This window comes from Theropithecus gelada, chromosome 9 (genome assembly GCF_003255815.1).
Source record: "Theropithecus gelada isolate Dixy chromosome 9, Tgel_1.0, whole genome shotgun sequence".
Classification (NCBI taxonomy): Eukaryota; Metazoa; Chordata; class Mammalia; order Primates; family Cercopithecidae; genus Theropithecus; species Theropithecus gelada.
In genome coordinates this window covers 30,290,746-30,310,323 of record NC_037677.1, presented here as the reverse complement: position 1 = coordinate 30,310,323, position 19,578 = coordinate 30,290,746, and the positions used below count along the sequence as shown (strand labels likewise).

General features: G+C 36.1%; 1 protein-coding gene across 1 annotated transcript in view; it reads left to right on the top strand.

Annotated features, from left to right (window-relative positions):
- Window positions 1-19,578, top strand: part of MALRD1 (MAM and LDL receptor class A domain containing 1) — a 670,416-nt gene that overhangs the window by 395,705 nt on the left and 255,133 nt on the right. Inside the window, exon 29 of the mRNA XM_025396215.1 lies at window positions 8,494-8,677. Within this exon, the coding sequence (XP_025252000.1) occupies window positions 8,494-8,677 (184 nt within the window). The remainder of the gene's footprint in view (window positions 1-8,493; window positions 8,678-19,578) is intronic.

Sequence of the window (19,578 nt, the reverse complement as noted above, 5' to 3'; positions counted from 1 at the left end):
ACTTTAAAATACTTTTTTCCAATTCTGTGAAGAAAGTCATTGATAGCTTGATGGAAATGGCATTGAATCTATAAATTAACTTGCGCAGTATGGCCATATTTACGATATTGATTCTTCCTATCCATGAGCATGGAATGTTATTCCATTTGTTTGTGTCCTCTTTTATTTCACTGAGCAGTGGTTTGTAGTTCTCCTTGAAGAGGTTCTTCACATCCCTTACAAGTTGGATTCTTAGATATTTTAACTCTCTTAGAAGCAGTTGTGAATGGGAGTTCATTCATGATTTGGCTTTCTGTTTGTCTGTTATTGGTGTATAAGAATGCTTGTGATTTCTGCACCTTGATTTGTATCCTGAGACTTTGCTGAAGTTGCTTTATCAGCTTAAGGAGATTTGGGGCTGAGATGATGGGGTTTTCTAAATATACAGTCATGTTCTCTGCAAAGAGGGACAATTTGACTTCTTCTTTTCCTAATTGAATACCATTTATTTCTTACTCCTGCCTGATTGCCCTGGCCAGAACTTCCAACACTGTGTTGAATCTGAGTAGTGAGAGAGGGCATCCCTGTGTTGTGCCAGTTTTCAAAGGGAATGCTTCTAGTTTTTGCCCATTCAGTATGATATTGGCTGTGGGTTTGTCATAAATAGCTCTTATTATTTTGAGATACATCCCATCAGTACCTAGTTTATTGAGAGTTTTTAGCATATAGGGCTGTTGAATTTTGTTGAAGGCCTTTTGTGCATCTATTGGGATAATCATGTGGTTTTCTTCTTTGGTTCTGTTTATACGATGGATTACGTTTGTTGATTTGCGTATGTTGAACCAGCCTTGCATCCCAGGGATGAAGCCAACTTGATTGTGTTGGATAAGCTTTTTGATGTGCTGCTGGATTTGGTTTGCCAGTATTTTATTGAGGATTTTTGCATTGATGTTCATCAGAGATATTGGTCTAAAATTCTCTTCTTCTTGTGTCTCCACCACGCTTTGGTATCAGGATGATGCTGGCCTCATAAAATGAGTTAGGGAGGATTCCCTCTTTTTCTGTTGATTGGAATAGTTTCAGATGGAATGGTACCAGCTCCTGTTTTTACCTCTGGTAGAATTCGGCTGTGAATCCTTCTGGTCCTGGACTTCTTTTGGTTGGTAGGCTATTAATTATTGCCTCAATTTCAGACCCTGTTATTGGTCTATTCAGGGATTCAACTTCTTCCTGGTTGAGTCTTGGGAGAGTGTATGTGTCCAGGAATTTATCCATTTCTTCTAGGTTTTCTAGTTTGTGTAGAGGTGTTCATAGTATCACCTGATGGTAGTTTATATTTTGTGGAATCACTGGTGATATCCCTTTTGTCATTTTTTATTGTGTCTATTTGATTCTTCTCTGTTTTCTTCTTTATTAGTCTTGCTAGCGGTCTATCAATTTTGTTGATCTTTTCAGAAAACCAGCGTCTGGATTCATTGATTTTTTTGGAGGGTTTTTTGTGTCTCTATCTCCTTCAGTTCTGCTCTGATCTTAGTTATTTCTTGCCTTCTGCCAGCTTTTGAATGTGTTTGCTCTTGCTTCTCTAGTTCTTTTAATTGTGATGTTAGGGTGTCAATTTTAGATCTTTTCTGCTTTCTGTTGCAGGCATTTAGTGCTATAAATTTCTCCCTACACACTGCTTTAAATGTGTCCCAGAGGTTCTGGTATGTTGTATCTTTGTTCTCATTGGTTTCAAAGAACATCTTTATTTCTGCCTTCATGTTATGTACCCAGTAGTCATTTAGGAGCAGGTTTTTCAGTTTCCATGTAGTTTGACAGTTTTGAGTGAGTTTCTTAATCCTGAGTTCTAATTTGATTGCACTGTGGTTTGAGAGACAATTGTCATAATTTCTGTTCTTTTACATTTGCTGAGGAGTGCTTTACTTCCAACTATGTGGTCAATTTTGGAATAAGTGTGATGTGGTGCTGATAAGAATATATATTCTGTTGATTTGCGGTGGAGAGTTCTGTAGATGTCTATTAGGTCTGCTTGGTGCAGAGTTGAGTTCAGTTCTTGAATATCTTTGTTAACTTTCTGCCTTGTTGATCTGTCTAATGTTGAACAGTGGGGTGTTAAAGTCTCCCATTATTACTTTGTGGTAGTGTAAGTTTCTTTGTAGTTCTCTAGGGACTTGTTTTATGAATCTGGGTGCTCCTGTATTGGGTGCATGTATATTTAGGATAGTTAGCTCTTCTTGTTTTATTGATCCCTTTACCATTATGTAATAGCCTTCTTTGTCTCTTTTGATCTTTGTTGGTTTAATGTCTGTTTTATCAGAGACTAGGATTGCAACCCCTGCTTGTTTTGTTTTCCATTTGCTTGGTAGATGTTCCTCCATCCCTTTATTTTGAGCCTATGTGTGTCTCTGCACGTGAGATGGGTCTCCTGAATACAGCACACTGATGGGTCTTGACTCTTTATCCAACTTTTCAGTCTGTGTCTTTTAATTGGACCATTTAGCCCATTTACACTTAAGGTTAATATTGTTATGTGTGAATGTGATCCTGTCATTATGATGTTAGCTGGTTATTTTGCTCATTAGTTGATGCAGTTTCTTCCTAGCATCGATGGTCTTTACAATTTGGCATGTTTTTGCAGTGGCTGGTACTGGTTGTTCCTTTCCATGTTTAGTGCTTCCTTCAGGAGCTCTTGTAAGGCAGGTCTGGTGGTGACAAAATCTCTCAGTATTTGCTTGTCTGTAAAGGATTTTATTTCTCCTTCACTTATGCAGCTTAGTTTGGCTGGATTTGAAATTCTGGATTGAAAATTCTTTTCTTTAAGAATGTTGAATATTGGCCCCCACTCTCTTCTGGCTTGTAGAGTTTCTGCCGAGAGATCCACTGTTAGTCTGGTGGGCTTCCCTTTGTGGGTAACCCGAATTTTTTCTCTGACTGTCCTTAATATTTTTTTCCTTCATTTCAACTTTGGTGAATCTGACAATTACGTGTCTTGGAGTTGCTCTTCTTGAGGAGTATCTTTGTGGCATTCTCTGTATTTCTTGAATTTGAATGTTGGCCTGCCTTGCTAGATTGGTGAAATTCTCCTGGATAATATCCTGAAGTGTTTTCCAACTTGGTTCCATTCTCCCTGTCACTTTCAGATACACCAATCAAAGTAGATTTGGTCTTTTCACATAGTCCCATGTTTCTTGGAGGCTTTGTTCATTTATTTTACTCTTTTTTCTCTAAACTACTCTTCTCACTTCATTTTATTCATTTGATCTTCAATCACCGATACCCTTTCTTCCACTTGATCAAATCAGCTACTGAAGCTTTTGCATGCATCACGTAGCTCTCGTGCCATGGTTTTCTGTTCCATCAGGTTATTTAAGGTCTTCTCTAGGCTGTTTATTGTAGTTAGCCATTTGTCTCATCTTTTTTTCAAGGTTTTTAGCTTCTTTGAGATGCGTTTGAACATCCTCTTTTAGCTCGGAGAAGTTTGTTATTACCAATCATCTGAAGCCTACTTCTGTCAACTTGTCAAAGTTATTCTCCATCTAGCTTTGTTCCATTGCTGGCAAGGAGCTGCATTCCTTTGGAGGAGAAGAGGTGTTCTGATTTTTAGAAATTTCAGCTTTTCTGCTCTGGTTTCTCCCTATCTTTGTGCTTTTATCTACCTTTGGTCTTTGATGATGGTGATGTACAGATGGGGTTTTGGTGTGGATGTCCTTTCTGTTTGTTAGTTTTCCTTCTAACAGTCAGCACCTTCAGCTGCAGATCTGTTGGAGTTTCCTGGAAGTCCACTCCAGACCCTGTTTGCCTGGTTATCACCAGCAGAGGCTGCAGAACAGCAAATATTGCTGCCTGATCCTTCCTCTGGAAGCTTCATCTCAGAAGGGCACCCAGCTGTATGAGGTGTCAGTCAGCCCCTACTGGGAGGTGTCTCTCTGTTAGGCTACTCGGGGGTCAGGGACCCACTTGAGGAGGCAGTCTGTCTGTTCTCAGATCTCAAATTCTATGCTGGGAGAATCACTACTCTCTTCAAAGCTGTCAGACAGGGACGTTTAAGTCTGCAGAAGTTTCTCCTGCCTTTTGTTCAGCTATGCCCTGCCCCAAGAGGTGGAGTCTACAGAAGCAGGCAGGCCTCCTTGAGCTGCAGTGGGCTCCACCCAGTTCCAGCTTCCCAGCCATTTTGTTTACCTACTCAAGCTTCAGCAGTGGCAGGCGCCCCTCCCCCAGCCTCGCTGCTGCCTTATAGTTGATCTCAGACTACTGTGGTAGCAGTGAGCGAGGCTCCATGGGCATAGGATCCTCCGAGCCAGGCGCAGGATATAATCTGGTGTGCCATTTGCTGAGACTGTTGGAAATGCGTGGATTAGGGTGGGAGTGTCCCAATTTGGCTAGGAAAGGGAATTCCCCGAACCCTTGCACTTCCTGGGTGAGGCGATACCCCGCCCTGCTTTGGCTCACACTCTGTGGGCTGCACTCACTGTCCAACAAGCCCCAGTGAGATCAACCCAGTACCTCAGTTGGAAATGCAGGAAAAATTTCTTGTATTTATTTACCTTTATTAAATAGTGAAAACTCTAGAAACAGATTCAAAGTATGATAAAGATGTCAGTTGGAAAAAAAAAAGAAGCATTATTTAAATGGTTTAGAAAAAATGGCTAGTTATTTGGGAAAAATTTGTATATTCCCTTCAAACATATGAAATGGAACTTCCAAGTAGATCTGTCTATTAATATGTTTGTAAAATTTGAAGTGGTTCGATCTTTTTAGTGTTTCTTATTGCCTTACTTTGCACAGCCCAAGAAAGAAAGACTGGTGTAAAGTATGAAGACAAACACACTATAAAATAAATATGCAATATCTGAGATAAATGTCCATGTGCATACCTGTGAGGAATCAATTCAAAATTTGGAAAAAGGTTAAATTAGAAGAAGAAAGTATTTCTTCAATATCTCTAACCATTTTTGTATTAATGTCTATTTTTTATTATTAATGTGGTTAATCACTTTTCATAGGCTTATTTCCTCTGGGTATTGAGATTAAAATCTATATAAATGCAAGAGAGAAGTCCTTTGGCAGAGGCAAAGTTACGAGTTGGGAGTGAGAGATTTTTCACTTTCACAATTTAAAACGAATTTAAATCAGGATATTAAGTAAATAGGTGAAGTACCGACATACGTGGAATATAATTTGGGAACTGACTACATAATCACTGTTTAAAAAGTTTGTCTGTTAGTAATACAGACACAGATTGAGAGAGAGAGAGAGAGAGAGAGAGCACGTGCAAGCGTGAGCGCTTTTATAGTAGTTTTTTTTTTAATGACTCTTTTTCCTGTGTTAAATTATTACATCTCCAAGATAGGCTCCCTATCTTTTCACGTTTTTGTGCCTGGCATCTAACTTAGTACCTGGCACTGTGTGAGCATAGAAAGTTTGCTGAGTAAAGGAATGAATGAATGAATGAATGGATAAGGAAATAAATCTCCATTGCACATTAGGATGAATATTTTTGTTAATTATAGGGATAACATTTGATGTTATGAAACAACAGCTAATGTATTAGAATGATGTCTTGTAATACATCATCATTAGGTTGATCCATGGTTGGTTTGCAAAATAATTTACCCTCATTTTTTTCCTAACACATAAAATGACAGTGAATACATTATTTGTCTCTTTGTTTTTACTAGAAGAGCAGTTGTAAGATTTAAGGAATGATTCACCTTTTTTGATTAGTGTAATCATATGCTCTTCTTTGATGGTATTTGTTGAAAATTCTTTGGGGATTTGGCATAGCTAATGAGTGGCTTTATAAACTGCATAGGCAGATAAAAAGGAAAAGTTAGTAAAGTGAATTAAGTCTGTAAATCAAGACAGGCTTTTATCAATATCCAACCTCTAATATTGCTAGAAGTCAGACAGACCACCCTTTCCTTTAATTTTTAATTTTACTAACCATCCCTTTGATTTCAAATCACTAAGACATCACTGAGAGTCAAAGACTAACCTTGAGAAGGATTTATCTTCTTTAGTCATCAAAAAGATATGAAATTCCATTAATTTGATGTGAATTTTCTACCCTTTTCAGTACAGAAGTTACATGAATCTGTAGGTGTCAGATTTGTAGTTGTTTTGTTAAGGATGTTAATGATCTATCTATAAACTGTTAGTTGTTTTGCAAAGTTAATTTTAGATTAACTGATGCATAGTTGTGCTTTCTGTAACCATGCAAAGGAAGAACCACTTGATCAAACATCTTCGTCTACCTCAGCAGAACAAGGCATCAGACATATTTATTAGCATTAGTTCCCTGAAAACATGAAGTTATGAATGTCTAGCTCCTTGGTATACCCTCTTCAGACATTCCTTTTCGTTTTTTCCTCTTTAGCTTTTATTTTTTAGATTATCTGTAAATTACACATTTCATACCTGTATGCTATAAATCTATTGGAACATTTTGCTTCACTTCTGTATGCCATTTCCCTAAATCTTCTCCTCTAGTCTACTGTTTTGATTACAAGCTTCAGAGACAAAGTTTTCCTTGTGAATCATCATGAAAATGCTGTGACCCAGGACCAAGGAATATTAATTGGGAACTAACCATAAACGGAACACTGTGTATATATGTATATTTTTTTCTTTGCCAAATATCCATCATTATGATTTGTTAAATCATCTAGTTCCCAGAAAGGGCTAGACCTAGAATACCAAAGAACAGTGTATACAATCTAAGCCTTGCCCTGTGCTCAACTGGTTAATATGCTGTTTTAGTGAAGTTGTCATTTTTGTTTGGTCATTGGGCTTATATGTCATTTTATGTCATGTTACATTATACTGGGTCAGTTCACATATTAGAATATTGTATTACTAGTTAATCAACCTCAGATATTGATGTTTATGTAAGATTTTTAGAAAATAAATTTGTTCTTTTCAATTAAAAAAATTTATGTGAAAACAATTATAGTTGTTACTTATATAATAATTACATTATAACAGAATTTATGAAAATCAAAATAATATGTAATATAATTTTTGAAATCTTATTGCTGTTAAAATTACCACTTTTCCTCCACTCTCAATTCACTTCATAAATCCTTTATTACATCCATCAGGGATAAGTGATTTCTCCAACATATTTCTCCTTTTCTCTTTTCCTGTGTCAGTGATTTAAGCTTTCTGAAGAAGGTACAACTTGAATAATTAAACAATATGAATAGAAGTTTGGATAGCTAGTGACATCTGAAACTGTAAACCCAGGGCCTCAGTAAACTGTTCAGATTTTATCAAATATCCATAATTTCATGTTAATGCAAGGAAAGGTAGATTTTACTGAGTAGGGCAATTTATTTTATTTTATTTTATTTTATTTTATTTTATTTTATTTTATTTTATTTTATTTTATTTATTTTTTGAGACAGAGTCTCACTCTGTTGCCAGGCTGGAGTGCAGTGGTGCGATCTCAGCTCACTGCAACCTCTGCCTCCCAGGTTCAAGCGATTCTCCTGCTTCAACCTCCTAAGTAGCTGGGACTACTGGCGCACACCACCACACACTGCTAATGTTGTATTTTTAGTAGAGATGGGGTTTCACCATGTTGGCCAGGATGGTCTCAATTTCTTGACCTCACGATCCGAGTAGAGCAATTTATAATAATGGTGTCTCTAAAAGTTCCAAAATAAATGTATTGCTAATTCTGCTAGTTTTTCTTTTGGGAAGTACTTTAGTAGATTAATATGCCTCTGTTTGGATGAGATAAACTATGTCTTAGTTATTATCAGAGATATGTTAAAGTCAAATAAAATATAGATTAAAATATCTAAAAAAATTTTTTGAGGGAAGCAAGAATTGCAATTTGGGGCATATACACAGACAAGGTGGTCTTCAGTATATCTGAAGAACAAAGAGAAGATTGGAGGTTTTGTAAAGGAGTAATGTAAAAATAACTATTTGGTACTATGATTAGTACTTGATCAACAAAATAATCTGTACGTCCAACCTCCATGACACGAGTTTGCCGGTATAACAAACATGCACACGTACCCCTGAACCTAAAATAAAAGTTTTTTAGGAAAAAAAAAAAAAGAGAGAGAAATGTTCCATATTGTTGTGAAAGAAAGTTCATTGGCACTGGTAAAGTTATGCAGAGCTGGCAAGCTCTAACTGGTGCATGATGGGTAAAACTAGTTTTAGAGTCTCAGCAGATTCTTTCAGTATCTGTCAGATACAACTAATTTCAGGTTACAACTGTCAGTTTCAGGAGCCGGGTTTGCAGAGAATTTTATTTTTGGAGCAGTGTTACATGCCCTGAGTGCTTTCCACGACCCCTGACCTCTTGACTCTGTTTGACTTGGGTTTGACAAGAATGACTCAATTCGTAAGATCAGCTTTCACAGATTCAGTGCTTCTTTGTTGTTTCAGTTTTTATTGGTCAGATGCTTCTGAGCTAAATAACTGGGTTTTGCCCCACACTGTGTCATCTTCTTTCATGTTTGATTATTTCCCTCATACAAACTTCTTTACTTTCAGACAGAGAAAGGACTATCAAAAGTATGGCAAGAAAGTAAGCAGAACCCTGGTAATCATTGGCAAAAGGCTGACATCCTGCTAGGAAAGTTAAGGAATTTTGAAGTCATATTTCAAGGTATCAGAACAAGAGATCTGGGAGGAGGAGCTGCAATTGATGATACTGAATTTAAAAACTGCACAACTGGTAAGTTTCCAGAAAGCACTTCCATTTTGAAGCACATTTATAATCTTAACCATTTTATCTTTGTTGCACATGTTTAAAATGCTTTACTGTTTTGTATTTTGTACACATACAAAAATCAATTGAAAGGTATAATTTTATAATTGTGAACTTAAAACTCTGTGTTAAGAGATAATACCTGTCTTAGTCTGTTTGGGCTGCTATTACAAAATGCCATAAGCTGGGTAGCATATAAACAACAGAATTTTTTTCCTTGTGGTTCTGGAGGCTGGGAAGGCCAAGATCAAGACAGGCAGATTTGGTATGTGGTGAAGCCTCATTTCTTGGTTAATAGATGGCACCTTCTTGCTGTGTCTTCACTTGGTGGAGTCCAAGTGGAGCCCTTATAAAATGAGCTCCCTTGGGCCTATGTTATAAAGGCACTAATCCCATTCATGAAGACTCTGCCCCCATGACATAGTCATCTTCCTGAAGACCCCATCTCTAGACACTGTCACCTTTGGGTTTAGGATTTCCACATATGAATGAAGGGAGGAGAATAAACAGTCAGACCATAGCAATATCTTCTTCATCATTCAATTTCATGAGTGACTCCCCACTTCCTTCCATACTATCCACTTTCTAACAAGAATAATTTTTCCCTTCTGCATTTGTTTTTAACATAATTTTAAATGTGAGCCTAATATTTACATGTATTTACCTAATTTAATTATAAATGAACCAGTAAAAACGGGTTAGAAATCTGGTAGTTAGTGCTTCTATAAGAAATAAATTCAATCAGGCAAAATTCAAGCAGAAATTGAGCTGAGAGCTGTACTTGGGAGATTTAAAGATGCTACTCCTGCCTGTGAACAGTAACTTGAAAAAAAGTACTTCCATTTATCATGTTTCTAAATGAAAAGTATAACTACACTTAGATTCTCTTTACAAAACTACCCAGAAAATGTCAAAAATAATTATAAATACATTTGTACAATTTCACAGTTTTCAAAGTTCTTCCAGAGGAATTATTCCATTTGGTTTCCAAAATAATCCTGTGTGAGATATACTGCCAAGGAAATATATGCCTTCTGTGGTTTTCTATACTGATTCACTTGGCAGCAAGCCTCTGCGACTAAAAGAGCTAAACCTGAATGCTATTTAATTTTATTGTTGCTCTCATATTAAAATATCATTTCACTGAGGCAGTTCAAAAAATGTGACTTTGGTTTTTTCGTAGTGTTACAGCATCTGCTCTTTTTATGAGCAGTTCTGTTTCAAAAGATTCTGCTTAGAAATACATTCTTTTAACTTTTATATCCCTCTCCTCCAACCTATGTTTCTAGAAAAGGTGGTTGTTACTCAGTTATCTTATGTTACATAAAATCAGAAATTATGTGTTTCAGACCATTTAAGGAGCATATAGCTCCAGGTATCTGTGTCATGCAAGTGACAGGATTTGGGCTTGAAGATGCTGGGGAGAGGGTGTCTTGATGAAAGAAGTTGAGGTTTTGCACATATATTCGTGTAAAGGGAATCTTAGACATGAGAATATGCTTCTTGAACTCTCTCCTAGTAACTTTCCAAGTAATATGTTGAAATTCTATTATGGTTAGTAACTCAATCTAGAAATGATTTTGGCCACTCGAAAAGGAAAAATTCTTCAAAATTTTCTCTGAGATTTTAGAAAGGAAGAAGCTTTATTCAATAAGAGAAATTCCTTTCCTCTCAAGGGAAGCAGAATGATTCCTAGATGGGTTGATTCAGGACAGAAGGAAACTGAGAGTTATTATTCTGGCTTTGCCAGTTTCATGTAGAAGTTTGCACTCTTTCTTCCCCTTTTTGTTATAGAGTTCTGTGAGAATTTACATGATTACAATTAATTTTGTTCAATTGAAGCCAATACTTGGCTAAGTTATACTTTAATATTGTATATTTAGTGACCAATTGCTTTTAGGCCTATAGTTCTTTCTTTGTCATCAAGTAAAGAGGCATCATGTTGTCAGTTATAGTTGAATATGGTCTATTGCACATTTAATACATTTTCAGAAAAAGTAGCCACTGGTTTTTAACAGCCCAGTCAGCTACAGTTAACAAGGATTTTCAAATTGTTTTTCAGTAAAAATAGAAAACATGAAAAAATTATGAGAAAGTTTGAAAGACTGTGAATGGAACTCAATGACATTCTTTTTAATCATCTTAGTTTTTAGCTTTATGCCAGTGAAATATCAGGGCTGTGTAATGTGGATGATCAGAAGGAGCTTAGAGTGTAAGTTACACTAAGTTGCTTTCTGTAGTTGCCACTTTAGAAGATGAGAATGGTATTTAGCCAAACACTTCAAAGTCAGAAAGGCACTTTATCATAGGGTTTAAGAACGAGGAGCCTCGAGTCAAACTATGTGGGCATGGCATTTGGCTGTGTCATCTGGCTCAGGTAAGTTTCTTCATTTTGCTTTGCGTCAATTTCCTAACCAATAAAATTGAGAAGATGAAAATAGTATTTTCATCAATGGTTTACATAAATATTAAATATGTTAATATATGTGAAGTTCTTTGAATAGTCTTGGTACATAGCAAAATTAATGTTACATTTTATTATTACAGTGATCATCATTACTACTAACATGCCATATTCTAAAATGGTGCTTTATTGTCCTGTGTTAGGAAACCAACTTCAAATCGTAAACTACCAGGTCACCACACAATTGATCATGAAGTTGTTGATGTTATGCATTTGAAATAAATAACTTAAAAAATCAGTGAATGTTTATTTCTGTCACATTCTAATCACAAAAAATCCACACATATTGTATGCTACCATTTATATGAAATGTACAGAATAGACAAATGTATAGAGACAGAGAGGAGGTGAGTCGTTACTTAGGTATGAGGGAATGAGGAGAGGGGAATGGCTGCTAACTGATACTGGATTTCTTCATGGAGTGATAAAAATATTCTAATGTTGTTTATAGTGATCAATGCACAACTTCATAAACATATTAGAACCATTAAATGTCATATGGCTAAACTTAATGGCATGTAAATTATAAATCAATAAAACTTTTTAAATGAAAGGAATGACCCACCTGGGCAACACAGCAAAAGCCATTTCTATAAAAATTTTAGGCCAGGTACTTGGGAGGCTGAAGCAGCTGGATTATTTAAGACCAGGAGTTCGAGACCAGCCTGGCCAACATGATGAAACTCCAACTCTACTAAAAATAGAAAAATGAACTGGGCGTGGTGGCACATGCTTGTAATCCCAGCTACTCAGCAGGCTGAGGCATGAGAATTGCTGGAACCAGGGAGGCAGAAGTTTGCAGTGAGCCGAGATCGTGCCACTGCATTCCAACTAGGGTGATGGGGCAAGACTCTGTCAGAAAACAAAAAACAAAACAAAACAAAACAAAAACCACACAAAAAAAATAGAAAATTAAAACATAAGCCAGGCATGGTGGCTTGCACCTGTAGTCCCCAGCTACTCAGGAGGCTGAGGCAGGAGAGTTGCAGCAGGCTGAGCCCAGGAGTTGGAGGTTTCAGTGAGCCATGATCATGCCACTGCACTCCAGGCTAGGTAACAGAGTCAGACCCTGTCTCAAAGAAAAAAGATCAAGAATTCTGGAAAGATGGTGATAGTAGTGCCATAACAGTTTTTGGATTTTCCCAAGTCCTCACACAAAACGATCAGAGAACCTAATTGGCGAAGTCAGCAAGTCATGAAAAACATATACAACAAAATTAAATGAAAATACAGCTCTATAAAATCCAAAATACAAACTAATAGGACAAACCACAAACAGTGACAAGACTTGTGTATTATTTATTTCTATAAGGGGGAAGGCAGGAAAATCACAAAAGAGTCAACAGATACTGGAAAACACAGCGAGGTTTGAGAATGGCAACTAACAGTGGACAGGTTTTCTGACTTGGAGAACCGAATGGGTCCAAGGTATCTGTGATGAGGCCTGTGGGGCTGGAACAATTTGAACTCTCAAAATTGATCCAACAGGATTCCCTTGTATAAAAACAGCCCACATTAAAAAGCCAAACAGTTAACGAAGATGCCAACAAAAACACTCCCGGGAGTGGAGTCAAATTGAACAGTCCAGGGACAGTTGAAGATGAGAAAAGATTCGCTTCAAAGTGTGGGAGAACATTAGCCAGGAGATGTAAACATAAAGGAACATTAAAGAACTTTAGTCAGGAAATGTCAAAAAGCAATCACCATATTTTTATGGATATATATAGATTTTATAGACTTATATACTCTTTTCAGATTTTGACCCTACTCATATGAATTTAATCATATTCTTTTAGAACCTCAGGTTCCTTATCCACAAAACAACAGGATCGTGATAGGAATGTCTGTGATTTCCCTGCAATTACCTGATATAAGTCTGGAATTTATGCATATGTTTTTAAATTTCAGAATCATTGAGAGCAAATTTAAATTGGTTGTGAGTAGAAATGAGGAAAGATAGATTATACATACTGTGTATATAATTATATGATACATATAAATCATATATATAAAAAATGGCATATACAAATATTCTTAGACTTATGATGGTGTTATATATGGATAAACCCATATAAGTTGAAAATGCATTCCATACCCAATAAACCCATTATGAAGTCAAAAAATTTTAAGTCAAACCATTATAAATGTGGATGGATTTATGATGAGGTTACGTCCTGATAAACCCATTGTAAAGCTGAAGAATTATAAATCAAACCATTGTAAATTGAGGACTGTCTGTGCACACGTACACACAGACACACATACACATTATACGTACCATAATATGTATGGTACATATTTGGTAGTTATCTACGTGCAAATAGGAAAGCTATTTAAGTTTCATATTTCTTTCTTACTTTCTATTCAAAAACTTACAACTCAATTTATTAGATAATATTTAGAAAATAGCCAACATAAAGCTAGATATATTCTTTTTTATTTCTTTGCATTCTGAATACATTGTGGTGCTATCTTCAACTTATTATCAAATGTATTTTTCTAAAAAGAAAAATAAAGCAAAATAATGGGCATATTCTGTAGTCTGTCCAGGAACACAGTAAGAAGCCTCTCTCCTTTTTGGACAAGTTAATAAGGAAGCAAGTAGCTTATTCATATAAAAATAAGTGACAGATTATAAATTTGATGTCCCTCCTTTTTATTCAAGTTGGTTTAAAAATGATTTGTACAGAAATCTCCAGCCTGGGCGACAGAGCCAGACTCAGTCTCAAAAAAAAAAACAAAAACAAAAACAAAAACAAAAACAGAAATCTTATAAAATGCAGCAACCATTCCACAGAACAGAGAAGTAGGAAGACAATTCATATTGAAAAGAAAGGAATATCCTATCATTGTAATTCTAAAGTTCTAAATTTAAATGACTTCTGAAATTTCAGAATGTTACTTAAAGTACAATCATTTCTTAAGCACAGTCATTCACCTGATACTCAGGGAGCTTACTATAAATACTAAGTAGCATTTATGTCAGCTGTAAAGATCCCAGATCAGCAATAAGACCACTAGGTGTGAGTCCTAGCTTACGCGTTTGCTATCTGCTCTATGGTTTTAGGCAAATGACATGATCTTCTTTTGCCTTATGTTTTTCATCTATAAAATTGTAATAATGCTTCTATCTCATAAAGTTCCTATGAAGATTAAATTATTAACTCTATACAATGTACTTTGAAAAATGCATGAGATATAGCAAGCATCTGAATATTCATTGGCCAATAAGTATAAATGAACTACACTGCAAGACTTGTTAATTGTTTTAGGGACAACACTTTTTATAGCACATTTAGAATCCTATTCTGTTTTGTTCCTTCATTTTCACATGTTCAGCAAACATTATCGATTTTCTAGTCTGCAGAAAGCTTTGTGCAATGCACTGCACACACCTAAGGAGAGCTGGGCTGAAATGTGTGCATTCCAGAGTGTTCAGTTTTGTGGATTTTTCTGTTTCCCTTTTCAGTACCCCTTTCTTAATTCCTGGCATTTGTCTCCTTCCCCAGTGTGTTCCCCCCATGTTTTCTATTTCCAGGACCCCTCTGTGAACTGCTCGAAGACACTGGTAAACCCAGTACCTCAGGGTAGAATCCAATAATGGTATAAGATGTTGCGTTTTCAACTGAATATCTAGAAAATCCAATTTAATGATGACCAGTTTTCAGTTCAAGGAAAAAGAAGAGATAATTTAGGGAACAGAGAATATTTCCAGAATCTTCTGACAGTAGTTACTCAATCTTTCCCTACATTCATACATAGCAAAACACTCACACCCCCTAAATAATCTTGATTGTGAAAAGAAAAAAATACCTTGAGGGTAAAATAAAATAAGCTGGCATTGTTATAATTTCAGATGTCTTAGGTGTTGTCTTCACACATAATATAAAAAGGCATTCTTTTTTATCATAGCCACTTTCCCATCTTTCATTTTTTCCTGTTAAAAACTGTATGTATGACTCCTGGGTGTCCTTTAAACAGTGATTGATCTGGAGTGAAAAATAGTGGCATGATAATAATGATCTCAGTGCAGCATCACTCTGAATTCAAATTGAACTTGGGAGATCACAAAATGGTGATTGCTCTATATAAAGTTCACACACAAATAAATCTATAAAGAGAACTCCATAGATTTTAACTTCAGAACTTACCTTCTTCACTTAGTTTACATGAAAAGCTGTATTTCTGCTCACAGGCGAGTGCTCTGAGTGTTGCATTCAGATCGCTTGCAGGCTTCTTCTAAAGTAAATGTCAGAAAAGAAAAAGAAGAAAAAGAAGGTGGCAATGAGTAGAAAAGTAATGCGTATCTCACCCTAATGAAATAATTAAAAGTGATATTTATTTATTTATTTATTTAGAGACAGAGTCTTGCGCTGTCGCCAGGCTGGAGTGCAAAGGCACGATCTTGGCTTACTGCAACCTCCACCTCCTGGGTTCAAGCTGGGATTACAGGCATGCACCACCATGCCCAGCTAATTTTTGTATTTTTAGTAGAGACAGGATTTCACCATGTTTGCCAGGATGGTTTGATATCCGGACCTCGTGATCTGCCTGCCTTAGCCTCCCAAAGTGCTGGAATTACAGGCATGGGCCACTGCGCCCATTGCTTTAAGTAAATATTGTCAGAAAAGGAAAAGAAGAAAAAGAAGATGGTAATAAGTGGAAAACTAATACACATCCTATCCTAACAAAATAATTAAAAATGACTTTTATTTTTAAAAGTGAATGGCTAGATAATATGTAGTACTGTGTAATGTAAGGGTGGATAAATGATAAATGAATGGATGTAAGGATGGATGGATAGATGCATGAGTGGATGGCCAGACAGATGGTTTAATGGAGACCATGCATTCAAATCTTGTTATATGTGTAAAATTCAGAATAGAGCAAGTTCCTGTCTTTATTGAGTTACATTCTGGTGGCACATGCAGATAATAAGCAAAGTAATATATGATATATTATGTAGTAGTGATAAGTGCTACAAATGGTAAAGGGAAAAAGTAATACAGAAGTATTTCCCTGATTAGAGTGGGCAGAAACAGCCTATTTGAAGGTTGTATTTGTACAAAGGCTTAAGTGAAATGAGGAGGCAACCATGCAAACATATCAGGGAAGAGAAATCCAGGCTTAGCAACCAGTGAGGCAGATTTGCTAGAAGAGCAAATTGCTGGAGTGAAAGGGAAGGGTAGACAGACAGTGATGGTCCTCATCATGCAGAGCTTTGGTATCAGAAATGCCTGCTCACAGCATAGGGATTAAGCAAGCCAAACCTGGAGTCAGACTTCCCAGGTTCAAATCCTGGCTTTGCCACTTACTTGCTGTGTGATCTTGAATAAGTGCTTAGCAACTCAGTGCCTCAGTTTCTTTATGGCAATAAAAATAGGACCTCCCAGCCAGGCATGGTGACTCATGCCTGTAATCCTAGCAGTTGGGAGGCCAAGGCAGGCAGATAACTTGAGGTCAGGAGTTCAAGACCAGCCTGGCCAACATGGTGAAACCCCGTTTCTACTAAAAATAAAAAAAAATTAGCTGGGGGTTTTGGCACACACCTGTAATCCAGCTACCCAGGAGGCTGAGGCAGGATAATTGCTTGAACCTGGGAGGCAAAGGTTGCAGTGAGCCAAGATTGTGCCACTATACTCAAGCCTGGGTGACAAGGAGAGACTCCATCTCAAAAAAAAAAAAAAAAAAAAAAAAAAAAAGAACCTGCTTTATATTATTAGAATGATAGTGTGGATTTAAAAGTTACTATATGCCAAGTGCTTTATACAATAACTCTTCACGGTAGCTATTGAAGCAATGTTTGATATGATTGCCATCATTCATCAACACCATCATATTTAATTGAATCCTTAAGACTCTGAAAAATTGAAATAGCTAGACATTACACCAAATAACAGCTGAACTGATTTCCTTACTGATGCTTAATGGCATGGAAACATAGCCTTATTAACCATAACATTGTAGAATACTAGTAAAATAATGATAAAGAACTTGGAGGTAAAAGCAGTCACATAACAACTGACATATCTGTCAAACAGGTTCACTGTCCACTGGTTACCAACTTGCCTGAGTCTGGTGAGACAGAATCCTCATACACTAGTTACGTAAAGCAGCTTTATTACCTACAGATAGACAGCAAGGGACAACAGAAAATTAGGGTTCATCATTAAACTGGTTCCCCAAGGCTCAGGAAAGCTGCCCAGCATGGATGGAATCTCATCTGTGCAAGACCCTGTTGCACCACAGCTGATGATCTGGCGAAGCCCACCCTGGGTTCTATACCTTACGTGAAAACATGAAAGAATGTTCTGCTTCTAAAAGGAATTGGAACCGAGACCAGGCTGTTCTAGAGCGTCCCTCTTATCTCAGAATGTTGCATTCCCAGCACATTCTGTATTTCTTCTTGAGAACTGCAGGCAAGAAACTAGGGAGACCTGGGTTGGTCCAAGGCCACAGAGAGAAATGTTCAGCAATATCTAGTTTGCCAATGATTTAAAATGGTCTTGAAAGAAAACAAGTGATATCAGACATATCATTAGTGTTTCTAATAGTAGAATGTTTTAGTAATACTAGTTTAAGTATTTTAAAACATTGTAAGTGATGTTTTAAAATTTTTTAATATTCAAATAATTCTTATTGTTACAGGTTTGTTTTATTTTGGATTCAAAAGTTTTTCAGTAAGGAAAGGGAGGGATAAGAATATGATCCTTAACTACAAATGTTATTTAACTTGAACCAGACCCAGGTCATAGCAGTTTCTTTCTTTACCTGATTATATATGACTGTTTTTATACTAGGTTTCTTTATACACTGCAATGCACCTTTTGCACCTAGAGCTAAAATTTTCTGCCAACAATTGATATAATTTGTTAAATATGCTCTTTGTATAAGAATCAATTCATACATTTAAACTTGCACTTTAAATGAAACCTGCACTTTACTTAATGGCAGGATGAAGTACGCAATGCTTCTCAAATGACAGAATAGTCTTATTTGAAGTAACTACATCCCTGCAAATATTGATTAACAAAAAGTGTCAAAGTCGTGTTTAAAAATAGCTTTGTATAATTAGTTTATCTCCTGATTATATGTTCTCTTGCAACTTATCAATATTAATAATGTCCATATATGAATGCATATTTTACTAAATATTATATATGGATGCAAAGATTAATTTTGACTTTTCAATGAAAGGTAACTGATTTTTATTGATTGAAGAATTTTGATTATTTATCAAGAGGTAAGAATGGTGATATCTTTGTCATTGATTTATAGACGGATGCTATCTTTTTAAAAACGTATCACCACATGTGGTAGAGACACTCTGAATAATGTCGGTTTCTTTCCCACATGTCTCCCTTTTAGTTAAATGGGACAATGTGAATGAGAACTGGCCAATGTGCTGTGAGGAAGTAGCATGTGTCATTTCCATTTGAAGTGTTTAAAATGTAGTGTACAATTTTCATCATTACAGATTTATTTTGGATTCAAAAGTAAATCTCATCAGATCTCCCTTGCATGTTAAAAGGGGCCTTATATCCCAGATAGTATATCTACATCTACCTCATCTTTCTGAATCTGTAGAGGAGAATCTCTAAGCAAACTTGTTTTTTGCATATGTATTTTTATATATATATGTGTGTGTGTGTATATATGTGTATATATGTATATGTATGTGTATATATATGAATACATATGTGTGTATATATATGTATATATATGTGTGTGTATATATAGTATTTTTAAAGATTTAAGTGGTATTTTAAAAGTATACCATCAAGCCCATCCTAACACACATGCAATTTGCTACCTAACACACAATGCAATATTACATAAAGAGACATTATTTAACATTGAGTTTTCCAGCTTCTCTACCTTGGAAGCAATTACATTTGCTGTATTTAAGGTCACAGTCTGAGGATTGTGGTTGCTTAATTAATAAACAAAAAGAAACCACAACCAAGCTATCAATCCTTTGCAGGTTTATTCAACCTGAAGATGTAAGAGAGAAGTATACTTACCTTCAGATTCTAATAGTCTGAAGGTGTTAACCAGAAGCTCCCAGCATTCCTGGGTTCAGCCTTTTGAGGAAGTACCCTCAGTGAATAAAGTTGACACTAAACAAAATTCTGAACAAAGAGGTGGAGATAGTCTTTGTGACATCAACTCTCTACCTTCAGTCATTGCCAGTTATAAATCTAACTTTATTTTATTGCTTGAATTTATTTGAGATAGGCTTCAGAAGAGAGGCGTCATTGCCGTGGTTAACTAACTGCATCGTTCTTCATTAAGCCATAGAGCCAAATAATTTGTTTCTTATAAAATCAGGGACTAGTTCTTTTTTTCTGGTCCAAGGCCATTCATTAAACAAAAGAACTATGTGATTCAGTTTATTATACTT